At 45.3% G+C, this 20779-nt stretch overlaps 1 protein-coding gene across 1 annotated transcript in view; it reads left to right on the top strand.

Moving 5' to 3' along the window:
- LOC138643344 (synaptonemal complex protein 2-like) overlaps positions 1-20779 on the top strand; it is a 188590-nt gene that overhangs the window by 42645 nt on the left and 125166 nt on the right. The window contains exons 6-7 of the mRNA XM_069732268.1: positions 16421-16464; positions 16618-16678. Of these exons, the coding sequence (XP_069588369.1) occupies positions 16421-16464; positions 16618-16678 (105 nt within the window). The remainder of the gene's footprint in view (positions 1-16420; positions 16465-16617; positions 16679-20779) is intronic.

Raw genomic sequence — 20779 nt, 5'->3', positions numbered from 1 at the left:
ATCAAAATAAAAAAAAGTAAATGAACCCCCCCCTTTATCACCCCCATAGGTAGGAACAATAATAAAATAAAGAATTTTTTTTTTCCCCACTACAGTTAGAACTAGGGTTAGGGTTAGGGAATGTGCACACATATTCTGGTCCTCTGCGGATTTTTCCGCAGCGGTTTTTATAAATCTGCAGTGCAAAACTGCTGCGGATTTATCGCGGATTTACCACGGTTTTTCTGCGGATTTCACTGCGGTTTTCTATTGGAGCAGCTGTAAAACCGCTGCGGAATCCGCAGAAAGAAGTGAAATGTGTGGAATGTAAACCGCTGCGTTTCCGCGCAGTTTTTTCTGCAGCATGTGCGCAGCGTATTTTGTAAACTCATGGGAAACTGCTGCGGATCAGCAGTGGCGGAAACGCTGTGGATCCGCAGCATTTTCAGCATCGTGTGCACATACCCTTAGAATTAGGCTATGTGCACACGGTGCGGATTTGGCTGTGGATCCGCAGCGGATTGGCCGCTGCGGATTCGTAGCAGTTTTCCATCAGCTTTACAGTTCCATGTAAACCTATGGAAAACCAAATCCGCTGTGCCCATGGTGCGGAAAATACCGCGCTGGAACGCTGTGTTGTATTTTCCGTAGCATGTAAATTCTTTGTGCGGATTCCGCAGCGTTTTACACCTGTTCCTCAATAGGAATCCGCAGGTGAAATCTGCACAAAAAACACTGGAAATCCACGGTAAATCCGCAGGTAAAACGCAGTGCCTTTTACCCGCGGATTTTTCAAAAATGGTGGGAAAAATCTCACACGAATCCGCAACGTGGGCACATAGCCTTAGGGTTAGGGTTGGAATTAGAGTTAGGGTTGGAATTAGGGCCAGGGTTGGAAATAGGGTTAAGATTAGGCTTGTGGTTAGGGTTATGGTTAGGGGTGTGTTGGGGTTAGGGTTGTGGTTAGGGGTGTGTTGGGGTTAGGGTTTGGATTATGGTTAGGGTTGGGATTAGGGTTAGGGGTGTGTTTGGGTTAGGGCTGTGGTTAGGGGTGTGTTGGAGTTAGAATTGAGGGGTTTCCACTGTTTAGGCACATCAGGGGTCTCCAAACGCAACATGGCGCCACCATTGATTCCAGCCAATCTTGCGTTCAAAAAGTCAAATGGTGCTCCCTCCCTTCCGAGCCCTGACGTGCACCAAAACAGTGGTTTACCTCCACATATGGGGTACCAGCATACTCGGGACAAACTGGGCAACAACTATTGGGGTCCAATTTCTCCTGCTACCCTTGTGAAAATAAAAAACTGCTTGATAAAACATGATTTTTGAGAAAAGAAAAATTATTTTTTTATTTTCACGGCTCTGCGTTATAAACTTCTGTGAAGCACTTGGGGTTCAAAGTGCTCACCACATATCTAGATAAATTCCTTTGGAGGTCTAGTTTCCAAAATAGGGTTACTTGTGGGGGGTTTACTGTTTAGGCACATCAGGGGCTCTGCAAATGCAATGTGACGCCCGCAGACCATTCCATCAAAGTCTGCATTTCAAAACGCCACCACTTCCCTTCCGATCCCCGACGTGCGCCCAATCAGTAGTTTACCCCCACATATGGGGTTTCAGCGTACTCAGGACAAACTGGTCAACAATTATTGGGGTCCAATTTCTCCTGTTACCCTTGTGAAAATAAAAAATTGCTTGCTGAAACATCATTTTTGAAGAAAAAAAAATGATTTTTTTATTTTCACGGCTCTGCGTTGTAAACTTCTGTGAAGCACTTGGGGGTTCAAAGTGCTCACCACATATCTAGATAAGTTCCTTGGGGGGTCTAGTTTTCAAAATGGGGTCACTTGTGGGGGGGGGGGGGTTTCTACTGTTTAGACACATCAGTGGCTCTGCAAACGTAACATGATGCCCGCAGACCATTCCATCAAAGTCTGCATTCCAAAACGTCAGTACTTCCCTTCTGAGCCCCGACGTGTGCCCAAACAGTGGTTCCCCCCCACATGTGGGGTATCAGCGTACTCAGGACAAACTGGACAACAACTTTTGGGATCCAATTTCTCCTGTTACTCTTGTGAAAATACAAAATTGCGGGCTAAAATATAATTTTTGAGGAAAGAAAAATGATTTTTTATTTTCACGGCTCTGCGTTATAAACTTCTGTGAAGCACTTGGGGGTTTAAAGTGGTCACCGCACATCTAGGTTAGTTCCATGGGAGGTCTAGTTTCCAAAATGGGGTCACATGTGGGGGAGCTCAAATGTTTAGGCACACAGGGGCTCTCCAAACGCGACATGGTGTCCGCTAACGATTGGAGCTAATTTTTCATTCAAAAAGTCAAATGGCGCTCCTTCCCTTCCAAGCCCGGCCGTGTGCCCAAACAGTGGTTTACCCCCACATGTGAGGTATCACTGTACTCAGGAGAAATTGCCCAATAAATTTTAGGATCCATTTTATCCTGTTGCCCATGTGGAAATGAACAAATTGAGGCTAAAAGAATTTTTTTGTGAAAAAAAAGTACTTTTTCATTTTTACGGATCAATTTGTGAAGCACCTGGGGGTTCAAATGCTCACTATGCATCTAGATAAGTTTCTTGGGGGGACTAGTTTCCAAAATGGGGTCACTTGTGGGGGAGCTCCAATGTTTAGGCACACAGGGGCTCTCCAAACGCGACATGGTGTCCGCTAAAGATTGGAGCCAATTTTTCATTGAAAAAGTCAAATGGCGCTCCTTCCCTTCCGAGCCCTGTCGTGCGCCCAAACAGTAGTTCCCCCCCACATATGGGGTATCGGCGTACTCAGGACAAATTGTAAAATAACTTTTGGTGTTCAGTTTCTCTTTTTACCCTTGGGAAAATAAAAAAATTGTTGCTAAAAGATCATTTTTGTGACTAAAAAGTTAAATGTTCATTTTTTCCTTCCATGTTGCTTCTGCTGCTGTGAAGCACCTGAAGGGTTAATACACTTCTTGAATGTGGTTTTGAGCACCTTGAAGGGTGCAGTTTTTAGAATGGTGTCACTTTTGGGTATTTTCAGCCATAAAGACCCCTCAAACTGACTTCAAATGTGAGGTGGTCCCTAAAAAAATGGTTTTGTAAATTTTGCTGTAAAAATGAGAAATCGCTGGTCAACTTTTAACCCTTATAACTTCCTAGCAAAAAAAAATTTTGTTTCCAAAATTGCGCTGATGTAAAGTAGACATGTGGGTAATGTTATTTATTAACTATTTTGTGTCACATAACTCTCTCGTTTAACAGAATAAAAATTCAAAATTTGAAAATTGCGAAATTTTCTAAATTTTAGCCAAATTTTCATTTTTTTCACAAATAAACACAAAAATTATCGACCTAAATTTACCACTAACATGAAGCCCAATATGTCACGAAAAAACAATCTCAGAAACGCTAGAATTCGTTGAAGCGTTCCTGAGTTATTACCTCATAAAGGGACGCTGGTCAGAATTGCAAACAACGGCCAGGTGATTAAGGTCAAAATAGGCTGGGTCATGAAGGGGTTAATAGATGGGTGATGGATGGGAAGATGGCTATACTTCAGTACTAAGAGATGGATGATGGCTGGCCGGATAGCTATACATCAATACTGAGATGGATGATAGTTATACATGAGTAGTAAGAAAGGGATTATGGATATGCAGATTGCTATATATCAACACTACGAAATGGGTGATGAATAGGCAGATGGCTGTATAACAATACTAAGAGATTGATGGGGAGATAACTATACATCAATATGAATAGATTGATGGAGAGATAGCTATACATCAATCAGGGTGGATAAAAAAATCAATGTTTTTTTTAAAAAAAAAATAAAAAAAAAAAAAATCGGATTTTTTTTATTTAAATCGGATTTTTTTTATTTAAATCGAATTTTTTTGATGTTGTTGTTTAACTCAGTAGAATAAAGGCTGTATATGTGTAACATTCACAATGCCATGCTCTTCCAGAGGTTTCTGTAGGATTAGTGGGCAGTTTCTCTCCTATATTATCACAGACGCTCGCTTTACTTACGCAGTTCTCAAAACTGAATTTGACTCCGCAGAGGTCCCAGCCTCTTCTTCACGGCAAAAATGTTACAACATGAACAGAGTTGAGAAAAAGACCTTAATCCTATTGTTCTACAAACCTATGAATACAGAATCAACCCCTTCAGTGCCAAGTCTAAGAAGTTAGACAATATGTTTCTGATTGTTTGAAGTGGAATAGATCTGAACAACACAAGAAGAATGTGAATCTAAGTGTGAGGAGGAGGAAGGGCAAGCAGACAAGAAAATGAAAGTGAAACTTTGAGCACAATACTGCAGCATAGCCACAGACAGACAAGTCTGGATCTGTTTGTGTGTACGATCTGAGGTTTATTACATTCTTTCCTTATAATGGCAGCAGGCTGTAAAAGAGACCCAGTTTGTGAATATTTTAATGAAGCTCCTTCGCCTATCGGTAAGGCAGGCATGCGTGCAAAATGCAAACGATGCAACAAAGAGATGCAAGGCCTGGTGGCGTGAATGAGGCAACATCACCGCACTTCTCATGATGTTGCCTCATTCGCGCCAATTCGCGCATCAATACTAAGAGATGGATGATGGATTGGGAGATGGCTATACATCAGTACTAAGAGATGGTTGATGGATGGGGAGATAGTTATACATCCGTACTAAGAGAATGGATGGGGAGATATCTATACATCAGTATGAAGAGAATGGATGATGGATGGTGAGATATCCGTGCATCAGTACTAAGTGATGGATGATGGATGGAGAGATCGCTATACATCAATACTAAGATGGATGGGGAGATGGCTATGCATCAGTAGTAAGAGATGGATGATGACTATACATGAGTAGTAAGAGTTGTATTATGGATATGCTGATAGCTGCACATCAATGCTAAGATCGGTGATAGATATACAGATAGACATAAATCAATCAATACTAAGAGATGGGAGATGGATGGGGAGATATCTATACATCAGTATAAAGAAAATGGATGATGGATGGGGAGACAGCTGTACATCAGTACTAAGAGATGGATGATGGATGGGGAGATCGCTATACTTCAATGCTAAAAGACGGTTGATGGATTGGGAGATGACTATACATCAGTACTAAGAGATGGATGATGGATGGGAGATAGCTATACGTCAGTACTAAGATGATTGATGGATGGGGAGATAGTTATACATCAGTATGAAGAGAATTGATTGGGAGGTAGCTATACATCAGTATGAAGAGAATGGATGATGGATGGGGAGATAACTGTAAATCAGTACTAAGAGATGGATGGGGAGACAGCTATAGATCAGTACTAAGAGATGGATGATGTATGAGGAGATGGCTATACATCAGTACTAAGGCTAGTTTCACACTAGCATTTTGCTGGGCTGCGGACTTCCTCTGTGAAGCCCCGCCCACGGCCGCACCTCCGCCGCTCAGCTCCGCCTACGACTGCATGCGGCCTGCGTACCTATCTTTAACATTTGGTACGCAGGTTGTGCGGATGTATGCGGATGCCTCCGCATGCGTTGTTTTGACTCTGGAGAAAGAAAAATTCCAACCAGCTGCGTTCGACGTGGGTCACCGCATCGTCAAAACGATACATGCGGAAGCATCCGCATACATCTGCACGACCTGCGTATCTATTGTTAAAGATAGGTACGCAGGCCACATGCAGACGTAGGCGGAGCTGAGTGGCGGAGGTGCGGCCGTAGGTGGGGCTCCACGGAGGAAGGCCGCAGCCCTCCGCACCTCAGCTAAACGCTAGTGTGAAACTAGCCTTAGAGATGGATGGGGAGATAGCTATACATCAGTACTAAGCTGGATGATGGATTGGGAGATGGCTATACTTCAGTACTAAGTGATGGATGATGATTTATGGAGAGATCGCTATACATCAATACTAAGATGGATGATGGATGGGGAGATGGCTATGCATCAGTACGAAGAGAATGGTTGATGGATAGGAAGATAGCTGTACATCAGTACTAAGATGGATGATGGATGGGGAGATGGCTATTCATCAGTACTAAGAGATGGATGATGGATGGAGAGATCGCTATATATCAATACTAAGAGATGGATGATGGATGGGGAGATGGCTATACATCAGTACTAAGTGATGGATTATTATTATTATTATTATTATTATTATTATTTATATAGCACCATTAATTCCATGGTGCTGTACATGAGAAGCGGTTACATCAAAATACAAATATCACTTACAGTAAACAAAACTAACAATGACAGACTGACACAGAGGGAATAGGACCCTGCCCTTGTGGGCTTACATTCTACAGGATTATGGGGAAGGAGACAGTAGGTCGAGGGTTGCAGTAGCTCCGATGGTGTTGAGGTGGCCGTGTGGTCATTACAGGCTGTAAGCTTCTTTGAAGAGGTGGGTTTTCAGGTTTCTTTTGAAGGATCCAAATGTGGTGGATAACCGGATGTGTTGGGGCACAGAATTCCAGAGGATAGGGGATATTCGGGAGAAATCTTGGAGGCGATTGGGTGAGGAGCGAATAAGCGTGGAGGAGAGAAGGAGGTCTTGGGAGGACCGGAGATTGCGTGAGGGTAGATTGAGAGATTAGTTTGGAAATATACGGAGCACAAAGGTTATGGATGGCTTTGTAGGTCAGTGTTAGTAGTTTAAACTGGATACGCTGGGAAATTGGAGCCAGTGAAGGGATTTGCAAAGAGGGGAAGCAGGAGTGTAGCGAGGAGAGAGATTAATTAGTCGGGCAGCAGAGTTAAGGACGGACTGGAAGGGTGCGAGAGTGTTAGAAAGTAGGCTACAGAGGAGGACGTTGCAGTAGTCGAGGCGGGAGATGATTAGGGCATGCACAAGCATTTTGGTAGAGTGAGGGTTGAGGAAAGGACAGATTCTGAAAATATTTTTGAGCTGGAGGCAACAGGAGGTGGCGAGAGCTTGGATGTGCGGTTTGAAGGACAGGGCAAAGTCCAGGGTTACTCCGAAGCAGTGGATTTTGGGGACAGGGGAAAGTGTGATTTCATTTATTTTGATAGATAGATCAGGTAGGGAAGATATGCGAGATGTAGGAAAGATAATTAGTTCAGATTTGTCCACATTGAGCTTGAGGAAGCGAGAGGAGAAGAAGGATATGGCTGATAGACACTCCGGGATTCTGGAGAGCAGAGAGGTGACATCTGTGCCAGAGAGGTAGATCTGAGTGTCATCAGCATATAGATGGTACTGGAAGCCATAGGACCTTATGAGTTGTCCCAGGCCGAGTGTATAGATTGAGAAGAATAAGGGCCCAAGGGCAGAACCTTGAGGGCCACCAACAGAGAGGGGGCAAGATGAAGAGGTAGTATGGGAGTAGGAAACGCTAAATGTGCGGTTGGTAAGGTAGGAGGAGATCCAAGATAGGGCGAGGCCTTTAACCCCATAGGAAGAGAGGATCTGTAGTAGGAGGCAGTGGTCAACTGTGTTTAAGGCAGATGACAGTTCTTGAAGGAGGAGTATAGAGAATTGTCTGTTAGCTTTGGCTGTAAGTAAGTTGTTAGTAATTTTGGTCAGGGCAGTCTCAGTGGAATGGTGGGGACGGAAGTGAGATTGTAGGTTGTCGAACAGAGAGTTAGATGCAAAGTGAGAGGAAAGTTCAGCATGGATGTGATGCTCAAGGAGCTTGGATGCAAATGGGAGCAAAGATATGGGGCGATAGCTGGACATAGCTCTTGGGTCAAGGGATGGCTCTTTGAGGATAGGTGTGATTGTGGCATGTTTGAAAGCAGTGGGGAAGGTACCAGAAGTTAGTGATAGGTTGAAGAGATGGGTTAGGGATGGGATTAGAGTAATGGTGAGGTTGGGGAGGAAGTGGGATGGGATGGGGTCAAGTGCACAAGTGGTGAGGTGTGATTTGGAGAGAAGATGAGCAAGCTCCCCTTCAGTGATTTTGGAGAGGATAGTTACGGGGTTTGGGCATTGGTCTGGTATACAAAGGGGTTGTGGTGGTTTGACGACAAAGATTTGCCTTGTTTGGTTGATCTTATTTTTGAAGTGCGTGGCAAAGTCCTCGGCAACGATTAAGAAACTCGGAGGGGGCAGTGGTGGGCGGATGAGGAAGTTAAAAGTGTTGAACAACTCTTTGGGGTTGTGGGATAAGGAATATACCAGGGTTGTAAAGTAGGCCTGTTTCTGTTTAGCAGAGGTGAGTGCTGATTTGAATGCGAGTGTTGCTTTTTTGAGTGCAGTGAAATCATCTTGCGAATGTGTTTTCTTCCAACCCCGTTTTGCAATTCTGGATGCTTGCCGAAGCTTTTTAGTGATGTTATTGTGCCAGGGTTGTCTATTGGTTCGTCGCACTCTGCTATGCATGACAGGGGCGACCATGTCAATAGCTGATGCAAGAGTGGCATTGTAGAAAGCAGTGGCAGTGTCTGTGTCGTGGAGTGAGGATATGGATGCTAGTGGTAGGCTAGAGTCAGAGAGTGTGTGGGTGTCTAGGTGTGTGAGGTTCCTGCGTGGGTGTGCATGTTGCTGGACATGGGTGATAGGTGAGGAGGACAGGGATAAGAAAGTGAGTGGATGGTGGTCAGATAGAGGGAGAGGGGAGGTTGTGAAATTAGATAGGGAGTAAAAACGGGTGAAGACAAGGTCTAATGTGTGTCCGTCTGTGTGGGTGGCTGAGGAGGACCACTGAGTAAGTCCAAAGGATGAAGTAAGGGACAGGAGTTTGGAGGCTGCTGACTGGTGGGTGTCAATGGGGATGTTGAAATCACCCATGATGATGGTGGGAATGTCAGCAGAGAGAAAGTGAAGGAGCCAGGTGGAGAATTCGTCAATAAAGGCAGTGGTCGGGCCCAGAGGTTGGTATATGACGGCCATTTGGAGGTTGTAGGGTGAGTAGATGCGGACAGTGTGGACTTCAAAAGAAAGGAGGATAAGGGAGGGTATAGGTGGGATTGGGTTAAAGGTACAGTTGGAAAAAGGAGAAGGCCCACTCCTCCACCATGTTTATTGCCAGGGTGAGGAGTGTGGGTGAAGTGGAGGCCACCGTAGCATAGTGCAGCGGGGGAGGCTGTGTCAGAGGGTGTCAGCCATGTTTCGGTGATGCCCAAAAAGAAGAGATTACGAGAGTTAAAGAGGTCGTGAATCACATGGAGTTTATTGCAGATGGAGCGGGCATTCCATAGTGATCCAAGGAGAGGGTGCAGGGGGTGGGAGTCAAAGATTGGGTTGGGAGCGATAGAAGGGGGTAGTAATGGGAGGTATGAGCTGTGGGGGTCCAGGATTGGGAGATATGTCTCCAGCAGTGAGGAGGAGCAGGTGGGAGGAGAGTGGGTGGCTTGTTTTGTGTTTTATTAGGAGGGATCTGAGGTTGATGAGGAGCTCAGCAGAGGAGAACAGGTGGGGAGGCAAGAGGGAAGGAGAGATTATTACTTGGTTAGAGGGTGCTGAGGTTTGGGGATAGCGAAGGAGACTGAGGAGTAATGGAGTCAAAACTGTTAGAGCGTATGTCAGCATGATGAGAGTAAGTGTGGTGGAAAGGGAAAGAAGTTTAGTACATTTATTAACAGTGGTTAGTCTTACCTTCTGTTCACTTCTGGCTCATTTCTGGCATATTTCTGATGTCATAGTTGCTGTTATCCTTTTAGAGACATCCTTCTAGAGCAGGGGTGGGCAATTAATTTTGCCATGGGGCCGCATGAGAAGTTTGGATGGTTTTAGAGGGCCGGACTAATATAATTAACTCATTTTTGCCCAATACTGTAGTATACATATGCTATCTTACTATGGGGGCACAAGTGACAAATAAGGACAGTATGGGGCCCATACTGTCCTGATTTGTCACTTGTGCCCCTATCATACTGTCCTGACTCCTGATAAATGTGCCCCACAGGCCCATAATGTGGTGTTTGTGCTGCCCCCATCCGCATTCCCCCCAGGGCTGGCCGCTGCTCCCTCCCCCTCCCTAACATGCATGCAGGCAGGCAGGCACCTCCATCACCCGGTCCCCGCGGCATGGAGCACTTACCACAGACCGAGGTCTGCTCTGGGGAGTCTGTGATGCTCTGGGGGGGGGGATAGGGGGGTCTGTGATGCCCAGGGTGTAGCCCAGGATGCTGGCTGATGTAGATGAGCATGGCAGGAAGTGGCGCTTATTGCTAGATATAGATAGATATGTTGGTAATTGGAGACAATAGATCTGCTGCAGCACCAGTGTAGTTACGGTAATGCAGGAGCCGAGGCTGCAGTGTGTGAGCCCGGGCACACTGGCACACGGACACTGCTATCTGAGCAGTAAAGTTGCTGTTGTGCTGTCGTCTCGGCCATGGCATAGTGAGCTGCCAGCTGTGATGGAGCGCAGACAGTGCACTTAACTTTCCGGCAGCAGCAGCCTGTGCTGAGTGCAGAAGCCTCCCCCCTCTCCTCCCTTGTGACTTACCCTCCTCATCCTCCCTCCCCTTCTCTGCCATCGGGGGAATAAATCAGAAAGGAAGCGGAGACTGGAGGGGAGATCTCTTCCCAAAGTGTCACTGATGGCGGCTCATCAGCCCTGGCTGCCAGAGTAGCTGTGCTCCAGCTATGACCAGGACGCAGCCTCTGGATTCTCCAGGTCACAGCTGTGGGAGGGGGATCAGCGCCATTTTGTTGATGTGCTGTGAGGTAGAGGCTAGAATAGAATCTCTCCTGTGAGGGGATGATGTATGCACGCGTCACGCTGAGTGACGCCACCGCTGCTGGCGCTTCCCTGATGCGGAAGTGCCAGCGGCGGTCAGCGTGTTAGAATGCAGGGCGCACAGGCGCAGGCGCACAGACAGGGGTTGGAATGCAGGGTGCACAGGCGCAGAAGTGGCTGAAGGGAAGGGGAACCAGCGACGCGCAGCAGCTGCTGCACTGTCTCTGGCGGCTGGCTGAGCGGGGGCGGCGGGCCGTTTACAATCGTCAGGCGGGCCGATGCGGCCCGCGGGCCGCATCTTGCCCAGGTCTGTTCTAGAGACAGACCACTGTCCAGACAGACCTGTGTCTCTGAATTTATAACAGGCTAAGTGCTCATGAAATAGGCCAGGTGTGATCAGGAGGCAGGGGCAGCAGGAAGACTGGTCACAGACACAGGAGGGGATTAATTAGAAGTCAGAAGGGAAAATGAAAGGGGAAATGAATCTAAATGGAAAGATAAAGCCAACTGTGTATTGGCGTCAAGGAATTAAAATGAGAAAACATGCAGGGGAAGAAAGGAAAAAAAAAAAAAAAAAAAAATGATGGATGGAGAGATCGCTATACAGCAATATTAAGAGATGGATGATGGAAGGGAAGATGGCTATACATCAATACTAAGAGATGGATGTATGGGGAGTTGGCTGTAGATCAGTACGAAGAGATGGATGATGAGATAGCTATACATCAGTACTAAGGGTAAGTTCACACGGGGCGTTTTTGTTGCTTTTTTTTTCTGCAGCAAAACCTGATCTTGGCAAGAAAGAAGCTGCATAAAAAACGCAGGTTTAGGTGTGTTTTTTGTTGCGTATTTGGTGCGGTTTTGGTGAGTTGGTGTACTTGGATTTTCAGCAGCAAAAACACAGCAAATAATGATACCTTCGTTTTTGCTGTGTTTTTTTCAACACCCATTCAAGTCAATGGGTGAAAAAACGAAGCAAAAACGCTGAAAGAAGTGACATGCTCTATGTCCAAAAACCGCAGCAAAGCACAAAATACGGATCAAACAAAAAACCAATGTGTGTGCATGAGATTTCTGAGATCTCATAGGCTTTGCTGGTAGTGTAAAAAGCAGTAAACCTATACAGGGGGCAAACAGCATACATGCTCAGCCATATTAAATATAATAGATAACCCAAAAGGATAATGGACACCAGAGCTAAAAAAATGACAACTTTATTGAGAAACAAATTTCTAAAATGTTACATGTAAATATTAAAAACACAAGTAAAAAGATGCAATGGAAAAGAGAAGGGTAAACCTAGTTCCACGCACGGTTGCAACTAACACTAGAGGAGCAAACCAACAGTACTAAGTGAAGAGACCATACACACACACACACACACACACACACACACACACACACACACACACACACACACACACACACACACACATATATATATATATATATATATATATATAAATCAACTCCCAGGTATAGCAACTCCAAGCTGAAGGCCCGAAACCAGATTGTAACACAGGATTGTGTTTGGTAAGGAGTGGGCAGCTACACCAGGGGGAAAAAACTCCAAGACAAATATATAAAAGCAGACAGCGGGGTGGTATGGGTAATAATTTAAACAATATGAACCGAATATTAAAGTGCAGGTATAGAATGGTGTCTCACCCTATCCGCAACATATGCCTGCCAAGTGGCTGGAGGGGAGGAAGATTTCAAAAGAGATCCGGTATAGTGTGAACCATATACCAACCTGCTGTTGCTGCTGCCGTGCGTGGATAAGAGGCCCCCAAGTGTAAAAAGCAACTAAAAATTAGCATAAAAAAACGCAGCAAAAATGCCCTGTGTGAACTTACCCTAAGAGATAAGTGATGGATGGGGAGACAGCTGTACATCAATACTAAGAGATGGATGGGGAGATAGCTACACATCAATACTAAGAGATGAATGGGGAGATAGCTGTACATAAATACTAAGAGATGGATGATGGATGGGTAGATAGCTGTAGATCAGTACTAAGCTCTGACTGGATCTTGCACTCCCTTCTCTCAAAAAAAGAAAGAAATGTCCAGCTTCACCGAGTCCGTAAAAAAGCGATTTCTTTATTAACAAACTTTAAACATGGAGGATACAGACTTCAGCACAACCATATGGGTAAGAATCTCAACGCGTTTCTGGAGACTAGGCTCCCTTAATCGTGCTCCCGAGGTTTGGTTGCTGAATCACGGGTGAGCTGGTTTATGTTCCTTCTTACTAACTCCCTTCTCTCTGCACGGAGCAGGAGGGGTGAGATGCAGCTCTGCACTTGTTTGTGTGATCTTCTACAGTAGTCTGGGGCACTTGGTACTTAACCAGTGCAGCTAGTGGCGCTGCTCCTGAGGAGATCTCGCGCTCAGGAGCTTCCAGTGACACTAAGGGGAGACGGCGCAGGGTAAGGAGCTGTCCTTGGGTCGGCGCGGTAGGCTCGGCTGAGGCTCACACCTTTATGACGGTAGACAGACGGGAGCACAGTGTGGCGGGCTTCAGGGGAAGGGGAGGCTTTGTAACTAGAGCTTTTGTCCTTCCTTCTGTATTTGGAAGGCCACGGGCGTCGCTAGGCATGGAGCTGAGACCACAGGCATTAATCACTGCCTGATCTGTGACAGGGTAACCTGCTGTAATTACCTCTGTGATGAATCCAGGCTGGGACTGGCCCCTGATCCTACACCCCCCATCCAGTTATCACTGTGTTATCTGTGGTGTTACATAGGACTGCAGGTGACATCTACTGCATTATCTGTACTCGGTTGCCACTGTTATCTGTGGTATTCATGGTACAGATGTAGATGTCACCTGGAGTCCTATGTAAAATGACAGAAAATTCAGTAAAAACTTAGTACAGATAATGTAATGGATGTCATCTGCAGGTCTAAATTCTGTCACTGTGTTATTAGTGGTGTTACATAGGACTGCAGATGACATCTACATATCTGTACGCAAGAAGCTATCACTGTTTTATTACTCATTTTCTTTATTTGGTGGCCCGATTCTAGCGCATCGGGTATTCTAGAATATGCATGTCCACGTAGTATATTGCCCAGCCACGTAGTATATTGCACAGCCACGTAGTATATTGCCCAACCACGTAGTATATTGCCCAGCCACGTAGTATATTGCCCAGCCACGTAGTATATTGCCCAGACACGTAGTATATTGCCCAACCACGTAGTATATTGCCCAACCACGTAGTATATTGCCCAGCCACGTAGTATATTGCCCAGCCACGTAGTATATTGCCCAGTGACGTAGTATATTGAGCAGCCACGTAGTATATTGGCCAGTTACGAAGTATATTGCCCAGTCACGTAGTATATTGCCTAGTGACGTAGTATATTGCGCAGCCACGTAGTATATTGGCCAGTTACATAGTATATTGCCCAGTCACGTAGTATATTGCGCAGCCACGTAGTATATTGCCCAGTGACGTAGTATATTGCCCAGCCACGTAGTATATTGCCCATCCACGTAGTATATTGCCCACTGACGTAGTATATTGCCCACTGACGTAGTATATTGCCCAGTGATGTAGTATATTGCCCAGCCACGTAGTATATTGCCCAGCCACGTAGTATATTGCCCAGCCACGTAGTATATTGCCCAGTGACATAGTATATTGCCCAGTGACGTAGTATATTGAGCAGCCACGTAGTATATTGGCCAGTTACGAAGTATATTGCCCAGTCACGTAGTATATTGCCTAGTGACGTAGTATATTGCGCAGCCACGTAGTATATTGGCCAGTTACGTAGTATATTGCCCAGTCACATAGTATATTGCCCAGCCACGTAGTATATTGCCCAGTTACGTAGTATATTGCCTAGTGACGTAGTATATTGCGCAGCCACGTAGAATATTGGCCAGTTATGTAGTATATTGCCCAGTCACGTAGTATATTGCCCAGCTACGTAGTATATTGCCCAGCCACGTAGTATATTGCCCAGTTACGTAGTATATTGCCCAGTGACGTAGTATATCGCACAGCAACGTAGTATACAGCACAGAGCCACGTAGTATATTGCCCAGTGACGTAGTATATTGCCGAGTGATGTAGTATACAGCACAGAGCCACGTAGTATATTGCACAGCAAAGTAGTATACAGAACAGAGCCACGTAGTATATTGCACAGCAAAGTAGTATACAGAACAGAGCCACGTAGTATATTGCCCAGCCAGGTTTGTCACAGGTGAAAAAATAAACATATACTCACCTTTCCGAAGGCCCCTTTTAGTCCACGGCAGCTTGCGGTCCCAGGGTTGGTATCAGAGCGCAGGGCCTGTGATGACGTCGCGGTCACATGACCGTGACGTCACGGCAGGTCCTTCTGCCATACCATCTTTGCCACTGGAAACTGCAGCGGAAGATGGCGGCCGGCGGGAGCGGCTCAGCGGACTACGGAGGGCGAGTATAGCAGGTTTATTTTTTTAAAATTATTTTTAACATGACATTTTTTACTATTGATGCCGCATAGGCAGCGTCAATAGTAAAAAGTTGGGGACACACAGGGTTAATAGCGGTGGTAACGGAGTGCGTTACCCGCGGCATAACGCGGTTCGTTACCGCCGGCATTAACCCTGTGTTAGCGGTGACCGGAGGGGAGTATGCGGGCGACAGGCACTGACATCGGGGAGTAAGGAGCGGCCATTTTCTTCCGGACTGTGCCCGTCGCTGATTGGTCGCGGCAGCCATGACAGGCAGCTGGTGAGACCAATCAGCGAATGAATAACCGTGACAGACAGACAGAAGGACAGACGGAAGTGGCCCTTAGACAATTATATAGTAGACTAGATTGTGGCCCGATTCTAACGCATCGGGTATTCTAGAACATGCATGTCCCCGTAGAATATGGACAATGATGATTCCAGAATTCGCGGCAGACTGTGCCCATCGCTGATTGGTCGAGGCAACCTTTATGACATCATCGTCGCCATGGCAACCATTATGACATCTACGTCGATACTGTGCCCGTCGCTGATTGGTCGAGGCCGCCAGGCCTCGACCAATCAGAGACGCGGGATTTCCAGGACAGACAGACAGAATGTCTGTCTGTCTTTCTGACAGACGGAAAAACCCTTAGACAATTATATATATATAGATGAGATATGCTACATTTTGGTAAACCTAACGTCTTGTGGCTTAGGCCCCTGATCCTCTCTAGCATCGCTAGCCATTGTCACTCTCTCTTACCTACAACGAAGAGGCCTTCTCGGACCTCACCCTCAGCTCTCGGCCCCTCCCTCTGCCCCACCTCTCCCCTCCCTTGGCCAACCCCGCCCCTCTCCCCAAAACTACCCCAGAGTTGTATTTTTTTGCCATTTCAATGCATTTGGATTATTTTCCGCTTTCCAGTGCATCATATGGTAAAATGACTGATGTCATTCAAAAGTACTTGTCCCACAAAAAAACAAGCCCTCATGCGGCTATGGGGACGGAAAAATAAAGGTATCGCTCTTGGAAGAAATGGAGGAAAAAATAAAAATGGAAAAAAAAGAAAAAAAGAAAATCGCCTGGTCATTAAATGGTTAAGGGTCTAAAAACTTTCTGACGGGTTCCGTTTGCAAACTTATGAAATAATCATCCTTCGGGAACCATAGAAGCATCTGACTAAAATACCTAAAACCCTAAAGTTGCTCAAAGTTGCAAATTTGTGTCGTTCTAATTTTTGGCAACGACTGTTTAGCTTTTTTTTTTGTGGGTGGGTGGGGGAGGGGCTGGATACAGAAATTAAAGGTATGCGCTTTTATTTCAGATGTCTGCTGCAACAGTCAACTTGCTAAGTCCTCCATCCAGCTGGTATGTTTTCTAAGTATTTTTTTTTTATTAATAAGAAAATGCTATGGCTTGTGATGTGTGAACAATGCAGATTTGTTAATTTTCATTATTTATAGAACATTAGGGTTATTGATTCTGAATGTTTCTTTTAAAAAAAAAAAAATATATATATAGGAAGACTATTGACCCCAAGATGCCACGAACACGATCCAGCCAGAATACTAACCCCAAAATGGTACAGTATGCTTTTTTTTAATGTAAAAATCCTCCGTTAGTATGCAGTGCTTTATCCTGTTTACCCATTGATGCAGATGTATCCTACTGAAAGGTCAAGTTGTTCTTTACCGTCTGCTTTCATTTTTGCTTTGTAAGTCAACAATTGAGTAGGCGCTGATGGCAATGATCAGACTGTAAAAGGTTAATTTGTCTCCATTTAACCACAGAGATGAGTGTTCATTTTATTACAGCTGTTTCTCTACTTTTCCAAACCTAGTACCACCCAATGGCAAGAAGTTCCTACCAAGTACACCCAAATAAAGGGATCACTCTGAAATGTTAACATAATGACTCTGCACACACTGTCATCCAACCCCTTCTCGATTTAAATGTTTGGTCCCTATAATATAAAAAAATCTTATACTCACCTCTCATGCCAGCACCATTCCAGTGGTGTCGGCCCTCGCGGTCCTGGGGCCCTTGTGCAGTTGCATGACACGTGGTACCCGACACCCAATCAGCGCTGGTATCTTGTCCCTATCTTTTTACGAATTGAACATGAAAAGGAAGTCCGGGCTGCACCTGATCTCTAACTTCTTCTTCATGTTCAATTTGTACGAAGGTTGGGACAGTGACACCAGTGCTGATTGGGCGCCGGGCACCACTTGTCATCACAGCCCCGTGACCGCGAGTGCCGACACCGCTGGAACGGCGTTGGCACGGGAGGTGAGTATAAGCTTTTTTTTATTTTATAGGAGCCAAACATTTAGATTGAGAAGGGGTTGTCTTAGTTGTAGACAACCCTTTAAAATTTCACAGGAATAGCACATCATGCAGCTCTATTCTTTGCTTCAAAACAATGTAACCTCATAGGACCCCATTATTAGTCAATCTCATTTCTTTGTGGGGGGATCTGTATGATGGATTTGACATTGTGTGATTTGCTTCTGATGAAAATAGGATAATTAAAGGGAACCTGTCACCCCGTTTTTTCAGTAGGAGATAAAAATACCGTTAAATAGGGCCTGAGCTGTGCTTTACAATAGGGTATTTTTTGTCCCCTGATTCCCTACCTATGCTGCCGAAATACCTTACAAAAGTGGCCTTTTTCGCCTGTCAATCAGGCTGGTCAGGTCGGATGGGCGTGGTCACAGCGCTGTTTCTCCCCCACATCTTGCTTATGTTCCCGTTGGTGGCGTAGTGCTTCTCGCATGCGCAAGTGCCGAATGCACTGCGCAGCTGTAGAAAAAGAGCGCGCTCACCGCTATTCAGCGGTTTCTCGGTGGGCGCGGCCATCTTCCTGAGGACGCGCGTGCGCAGATGGAGTCTCCTGCTTCCCGGGGCTTCAGGAAAATGGCCGCGGGATGCCGCGCGTGCGCAGATGGACATCGCGGCGGCCATTTTCCTGAAGCCGAGTTCGAATCTACTGAAAAAACGGGGTGACAGGTTCCCTTTAAGTGGTGTGCAAGTGTTATGCAAAAGTTTCCAATACATCGAGTGAAATAAGTATTTAGCACATCACCCATTTAGTAGATATATTTCTAAAGGTGCTATTGGCATGAAATTCTCACCAGATGTGTGTAACAGCCCATACAATCCACACATGCCAATTAATTCAAACCATAGTTGTCCATAAATTAAATGTGTAATGAGAAATGACACTGGGAAAACGTAGTGAACATGCTTACTGAAATGTATTTAATACTTTGTGCAAAAGCCTGTGTTGATGACAGCTTCAAGGTGCCTCCTGTATGGACAAACTAGTTGCATGAGCCCCACACAATGATGCTCCCACTTCCGAACGACACTGTTGGTATGGTGACTTAATATGGGGTGTGTTATAGCATCCAAAGAGTATATTTTTGGTCTCATCTGACTAGACTATATTGTCCCAATATGTCACAGGCTTGTCTAAATGTTGTTGAGGAAACTTCAAATGTGCTTGAACGTGTTTTTTTGTTCAGCAATGGAGGCTTGCTTGATGAGCGTTCATACAGGACATGGAGAGCACTACTTATTTGTTTCAAAGGAAACTATATCTCTTAATTCCAGGTCTTTCTGTGGCTCTCAACAAGTGGTCCTTGGCTCTTGGATAACTCTTCAGATAATTATTTTAACCCCGCTCTCTAAAAATCTTGTGGTGAGCACCTGATCATGGATGGTTTATGGTGAAATTTTGTTCTTTCCACTTCCAGATTGTGGCCCCAATAGTGATCACTGGAACCTTCACTACTTCCGAAATTCTGTCAATGCCATCAGTATGTTTTGCAACAATAAGGTTGCAAAGGTCTTGAGGCGGCTCCCTGGTTTAACTCATCATAAGAAGTTTCTTGTGTGGCACCTTGGTAATCATACATATTTTATAGGCCATCAGTTGAAGCAGCTGATATTTTTAACGAAGTGGCAGGATTGCTTTCTAATTACTGATAGATTTCAGCTGGTGTTATGACTTTCCATGTATTTTGCACCTTTCTTACTTCATGTGTTAAAAAACTTTCTCTATTTGTAATTTTTCATTATTACACATACCTTAATTTATGGACATCTATGGTTTGATTTCTTTGCCTGTGTAGATTGGATGGGTTGTTAACGGCATCTGGCGGTGCAGCTTACAGTCTGATTTTAGGTTGCTTACTGCCTGGGAGGAAGGGTGGCACTGGATCACAGGAGGCAGGGTCGCTGCTTCAAGAGGCCGGTGGCAGCAGTGAAGTGATGCTGTAGGCCCCAGGCTGGGAGAGGGCGTGTCCCGGTGGTGCGAGCCTGCATCTCTGGGCTTTCCTAAAGATGTCGGCGGTGATTGTAGTCCCAATTCCCTTTTTATTTTCCATGTGGTGGGTTCGGGAAAATGGATGGCAGAGTCTGCGCATCCTCAGATTGAGGTCTCGAGATGAGATACCTTCTCCCGAGATCTCAATCTGCGCATGCATCACCTCCTGCAGCCATTTTCCGAAAGCCCACCAAACGGAAATCAATGGGAAATGGAACTCTGATCACCGTTGACATCTTAGGAAAGCCCGGGGATCAGGGACTTTTCAGCCTGGGGGGCAATCACAAGTCAGTGGCCCTTGAGTTGCACGTGTCCACCTTTGCCCTACTTATTGCTGGCTGCTGCATTAAAGCAACAGAGATAACAGGCTTTAAAAACAGGCTGGTACATAGATATATAAATAGAATGGAGCTTGCTGCATAGATTTTGGAGCAGAACCAAGCTTACTACCTACATAGATACTGTAACATAAGCAAGCTGACTTCATAGACACGAGAAGGATGGACTACTACGTAGATAAGGGAGCAAAACCGACCTTACTAGAGAGATATAGGAGCAGAACCGAGCTTACTAAAGAGATATAGAAGCAGAACCGAGCTTACTACAGAGACATGGGAGCAGAACAGAGCTTACTACAGTGATATTGGAGAGGAACTGAGCTTACTACTACAGAGATAAGGAAGCAGAACTGAGCTTACTACAGAGATATGGGAGCAGAACTGAGCTTACTACAGAAATAATGGAGCAGAACGTAGTTTATTACAGAGATAAGGGAGCAGAACAGAGCTTACTACATAGATAAGGGAGCAGAACTGAGCTTACTAAAGAGATAAGGGAGCAGAACCAAGCTTACTACAGAGATAAGGGAGCAGAATGGAGTTTACTACAGCAATAAAGGAGCAGAATAGAGTTTACTACAGATGTAAGGGAGCAGAACAGAGCTTACTGCAGAGATAAGGGAGAAGAGCCAAGCTTACTACAGAGATAAGGATCAGAACAAAGCTTACTACAGAGATACAGGAGCAGATCAGAGCTTACTACAGAGATAAGGGAGCAGAATTGAGTTTACTACAGCGATAAGGGAGGAGAACCGAGCTTACTAGAGCTGTGGGAGAAGAACTGAGCTTACTACAGAGATGTGGGAGCAGAACGGAGTTTACTACAGAGATAAGGGAGCAGAACAGAGCTTACAACAGAGATAAGGGAGCAGAATTTAGTTTACTGCAGCGATAAGGGAGCAGAACCGAGCTTACTATAGATTTAAGGGAGCAGAACTGAGCTTACTACAGAGATATGGGAGAAGAACCAAGCTTACTACAGAGATAAGGGAGCAGAACAGAGCTTACTACAGAG

This window comes from Ranitomeya imitator, chromosome 6, assembly GCF_032444005.1.
Source record: "Ranitomeya imitator isolate aRanImi1 chromosome 6, aRanImi1.pri, whole genome shotgun sequence".
Classification (NCBI taxonomy): Eukaryota; Metazoa; Chordata; class Amphibia; order Anura; family Dendrobatidae; genus Ranitomeya; species Ranitomeya imitator.
This window is presented reverse-complemented; position numbering and strand designations above follow the sequence as displayed.